The sequence below is a fragment of the Sceloporus undulatus genome, unplaced genomic scaffold (genome assembly GCF_019175285.1).
Source record: "Sceloporus undulatus isolate JIND9_A2432 ecotype Alabama unplaced genomic scaffold, SceUnd_v1.1 scaffold_2465, whole genome shotgun sequence".
Taxonomy (NCBI): Eukaryota; Metazoa; Chordata; class Lepidosauria; order Squamata; family Phrynosomatidae; genus Sceloporus; species Sceloporus undulatus.
In genome coordinates, this window is record NW_024805385.1 from 1 (window position 1) to 4,589 (window position 4,589).

The 4,589-nt window shown below is 45.2% G+C and overlaps 1 protein-coding gene across 1 annotated transcript; it reads left to right on the top strand.

Annotated features, from left to right (window-relative positions):
• Window positions 1-6: 6 nt before the first annotated feature.
• Window positions 7-3,992, top strand: CRKL (CRK like proto-oncogene, adaptor protein). The gene is made up of 3 exons (XM_042444098.1): window positions 7-962; window positions 1,229-1,670; window positions 2,607-3,992. The coding sequence occupies exons 1-3, from the start codon at window positions 628-630 to the stop codon at window positions 2,739-2,741; spliced, it is 912 nt and encodes a 303-aa protein (XP_042300032.1). The 5' UTR covers window positions 7-627; the 3' UTR covers window positions 2,742-3,992.
• Window positions 3,993-4,589: the final 597 nt, after the last annotated feature.

The following is a 4,589-nucleotide window of genomic DNA, read 5'->3' on the forward strand; positions in this document are numbered from 1 at the left end:
AAAAATGACTTATTTTGAGGTAAAACCTCCCCTCAGTGGCCTTTCCTGAGGCAAAAGTCTGTGATATAACACCTCTCTGATGACCTTTTCTGAGAGGAAAGTTTCTTGAGGTTCAACTTCCCATCGTTTGGCTTTTTTTGAGCTAAAATTCACTTACGCTGAAGTAAAACTTGCTTCCACTGCGCTTTCCTGAGCTAAAATTTACTTTTTTAAAAGCTAAAGCTTGTTTTCATTAGGCTTTTTGGCGGTAAAAGTGGCCTCTCTTCAGTTAAAACTGCTCCCTGGTGGCCTTTTCTGAGGACATACTTCTGAAGTAAAACCTCTTTCTTTTGACCTTTCGTGAGGTAAACGTTGCCTCTTATGAGATAGAAGGATATTTTCTGATGTAAAAAGTGCCTGTGATAGACTTTCCTGAGGTAAAAAGTGCCTCAGACTTTCCTGAGGTAAAAGCCACCTCCGTTAGCCTCTCCTGAGGTAAAAACTGTCTCCACTAGCCTCTCCTGAGGTAAAAATTGCCTCCATTGGCATTTCTTGAGGTAAACCCCGCCTCCATTAGCCTCTCCTGAGGCAGAGTTTTATTTTTCTGAGGTAAACCTTTCCTCCATTGGCCTTTTTTTGAGTCCAGGAATGTCCTCTTCCACCCCGTTGCCGTCATTACCTGGCCGCTTCGATGCCTCGGAGCGCTCCTCATGGTACGCGGGTCCGTTATCCCGGGCGGAGGCAGCCGGGCGCCTCCAGGGCCAGCGCCACGGCACGTTCCTAGTGCGAGACTCGTCGACATGCCCAGGAGATTACGTCCTCTCGGTTTCAGAAAACTCCCGCGTCTCCCACTACATCATCAACTCCTTGCCTGGGAGGCGCTTCAAGATCGGCGAGCAGGAGTTCGAGAGCCTCCCAGCCCTCCTTGACTTCTACAAGGCCCACTACCTTGACACCACCACCCTCCTCGAACCCGCCCCAAGGTTCGGAACAAAAGCTGGAGCAGATGGGAATGGGGTTGACAGGGAGGGAGGATCTAACCTCTGTTCTCTTTTCTTCTTCAACCTTCGATGTGGCCTACCTCAGAGGGTTGTACAGAGGGAAGTGGGAAAATGGACCTTTATTGTTTCCCTTATTGTCCTGGACTACCTCACAAGGTGGTTGTGCTGAAGGAGAGAGGGAGGAGGGTGGTCGTCGTCAGACTATATATTGATATTAATGGCAACTGCCTCCCGCTTCCTCCTCCCAGATACCCAGCCGCTCCAGTGGCCCCCGGATCAACACCCGCTGCGCCTGTCCCGGAAGATGCCGCCGTCGAGTATGTCCGGACACTTTACGACTTCCCCGGAAACGACGCGGAAGACCTCCCGTTCAAGAAGGGGGAAATCCTGGCGATTGTGGAGAAGCCGGAGGAGCAGTGGTGGAGTGCCCGCAACAAGGACGGACGGGTGGGCATGATCCCCGTCCCTTACGTCGAGAAGCTCGCGCGGCCCTCACTACTCGGCAAGCCCGGTGGCGGCCGCCACGCCAACAGCTACGGCATCCCTGAGCCTGCACATGCCTATGCCCAGCCGCAGACCGCCGGTGCCATGGTCGCCCCCTTGCCCTCTGGCCAGAACGGGCCCATCTACGCCAAAGCCATCCAGAAGCGGGTCCCGTGCGCCTATGACAAGACCGCCCTGGCACTTGAGGTAAGCTCTCTCCGTGCCACTCTTTACCTCAGGAGAGGCTAATGGAGGCGGGTTTTACCTCAGGAGAGGCTAATGCAGATGGATTTTACCTCAAGAAATGCCAGTGAAGGCAATTTTTACCTCAGGAGCAGCTTATGAAAGCGGGTTTTACCTTAGGAGAGGGTAATAGAGGCAGGTTTTATCTCAAAAGAGAGTAATGGAGGCGGGTTTTACCTCAGGAGAGGCTAATGCAGGTTCGTTTTACCTCAATAAATGCCAATGGAGGCAATTTTTACCTCAGGAGAGGCTAATGGAGCTAGGTGTTACCTCAAGAAGTGCTAATGGAGGAAATTTTTACCTCAGGTGAAACTAATACAGGTGGGTTTTACCTCAGAAGAGGCTAATTGAGGCAGGTTTTACCTCAGGATAGGCTAATGGAGGCACTTTTTACCTCAGAAAAGTTGTATTAGAGGCAGTTTTTGGCTCAGAAAAGTGTGTTTGTACCTCATGAGAGGTAACTTTTTACTCGGGAAAGGCCAAAAGAATGCTATTAAAACATTTTTTGTTGTGTCCCAGTTTTCGGGCAAAACGTTGGGTTATGGGTGAAAGGATAGACTGGGAATAATTTTGATTTTCCTGCGTATTTTTAGCACCTGTGTCCAACAGTCACACACACAAAGTTACAAATTGCCGTCCCATTTTCTGGACCTCACAATAACTAATTAGAAGTTTTATTTCACTCTGGGGATTTTACCGCTCTTAAAATAACCTGTAAGAGTTTCGCATGTTTTACGATGACCCCAATAATTATTATGATTTTTTGGCTTGCAACCCCAGTTATTCGACGTGGTTTTTCTTAGGCGAGGAAGATCGAGGTCGTTCTTTTTCGGAGCGAATTCTCGCCATCCAGGCGTTCTCGGCGTTCCGCGTTTCTAATCGTTCCTCTCTTTTGTGCAGGTCGGCGATATCGTGAAAGTGACACGGATGAACATCAACGGTCAATGGGAAGGGGAGATCCACGGACGGAAGGGCCTCTTCCCATTTACGCACGTCAAAATCATCGACCCGCAAAACCCAGACGAGAATGAATGACCGCCGCTTCCCTCGCACTTCTGCTCCCGTTTTCTCGGATTCCTTCCAGTTTCTTTAATCTCCGTTGCCGCTTCGTCTTCGTTTTTTCCCCCTATTCCTGGCTATTGTTCGTCAAAGCGCTGCGTTCGCCAACGGGACGTATTCTTAATATCCTTTATTTCATGGCCGTCGGACGTGTTTTGCGCCTTCATTTGGGATAATTTGCGCAGCCAGTTTATTCCGACGAGGTAGAAGGAATTTCGGGCCTAAAGTTATAGAATATGTGACAGGAAATGTGGGAAAGCGCGCAAGAAATACGGCTTTTCTGACGAACGATGGCTAAAGAACAAAAAATTGCGCATATAATTTCCTTTTTGTACTGATGGATTTTTCGAGAGAATAACTTTGTTTTAATCAACAATAGTGTCTTTTTTTAAGCTTTTACGTTTTTAACGTAAAAATTGCGACTTCGCCATTCGGAAAAGTGCGTTTTTTTCAAGCTATTTATAAGCATTTCTCTGTTTCTGTATTGATTTCTGACTCAAAATCTGCTGTTTTTGAGAGGAATCTGAGGCGATTTTTACAGTCGCTCGCTATAAATACTTTTTTTCTTTTCTCTGAGGAAACAGATTAACGAAAGGACGCTTGTTTTTCTTCCCTTACATTTATCAAGCATCGATAATCACTAATTACAGCCGTAAACAACTGAACGATTGAAATAGCCGTTAAAGGTATTTCTTCCAAACAAAAGAACGGTAAAAACGAGAAACGTTGAATGTCGACCCTTAAACCTTTGAAGAATAAAAATTAAGATTTCATGGATAATAATTAAGCAGCGACTTTTGGGACGATAACTAGGAAGACGCATTTTTAATTGTTCCGCTCAGTATTAAAAGAAAACGAAAAAGAAAAGTGCCTTAATTTGAGGGATTTAATGTTAATTTTTTTGTGGTAAATGTGAGGGAAATAGGAAGCGGCCGTGTAAAATTAGTACTACTGAGCTTTGCGCGTTTGACGGATTGTTTAAACGCCGCACTTTTTAATGGCAAATGATAGTTTTCACCTCCTCTTGTCCTCCTTTCCTCCCTTCCCTCTTTCCTTCCATATTCCTGTTCTTCCTTTTTTTCTCTTCTCCTTTCTTCCCTCTAAAACTCATTCTTTCCTCCCTTGCTTCCAATCTCCCTTCTTTTTCTTTTTCTACCTTTTCTTTCCTTTTCCATCTTTTCATCCCTCCCTCTTTTCTATTTTTTCCTTCCTTCCCTCTTCCATACCTCCTTCTTTCCTTCCTTCCCTCTCTTTCATCCCTCCTTTTCTTGCTTTTTTCTCCCTTTACTTCTTTTTGTCTTTTCCTCCCTCCATCCCTCTTTTCTTCCTTCTTTTCTCTCTCTTCCATCCCTCCTTTTATTTTTCCTTTTTCTTTTATCTCCTTTATTTCCTTTCCCATCTTTTCCCCATCTCACTTTTATTTTTTTCCTTCCTTCCTTTTTTCTTCTTTTTTTGGGGACCAGGTGCCACCATATTTCGCCGCCGTTTTCGTCCTTCGCAGCCTGTTTTCGGCTCTTTGGTTTCCCGCGCGAAACCTATCCAGTTCGAGGTGGCCTTGCGTTGTTTTTTTAATTTCAATTTCAATTTTAATTATAAAACGGTCTTCGCTTTTTGTGCGTTTGTGTGAGTGTGTGTTTCTGAGCGTGTAGAACTCGATTTCGGATTTGCAATAATGCGTTTCACGCTTTTCCTTTAAAAAATAGTGAGAGAAAATGTCTTTCCTGAGGTAAAAATAGAGAGAGAAAAGTCTTTTCTGAGATAAAGAGAGAGAAAACATCTTTTCTGAGGTAAAAATAAAGAGAAAACATCTTTTCTGAGGTAAAA

Excerpts from the sequence above, each read along its gene's own strand:
- CRKL (XM_042444098.1), top strand. The coding sequence starts at position 628 with ATGTCCTCTTCCACCCCGTTGCCGTCATTACCTGGCCGCTTCGATGCC. Across the intron at positions 963-1,228 it reads CTCCTCGAACCCGCCCCAAG|ATACCCAGCCGCTCCAGTGG; the intron begins GTTCGGAACAAA and ends TCCTCCTCCCAG. Across the intron at positions 1,671-2,606 it reads AGACCGCCCTGGCACTTGAG|GTCGGCGATATCGTGAAAGT; the intron begins GTAAGCTCTCTC and ends TCTTTTGTGCAG.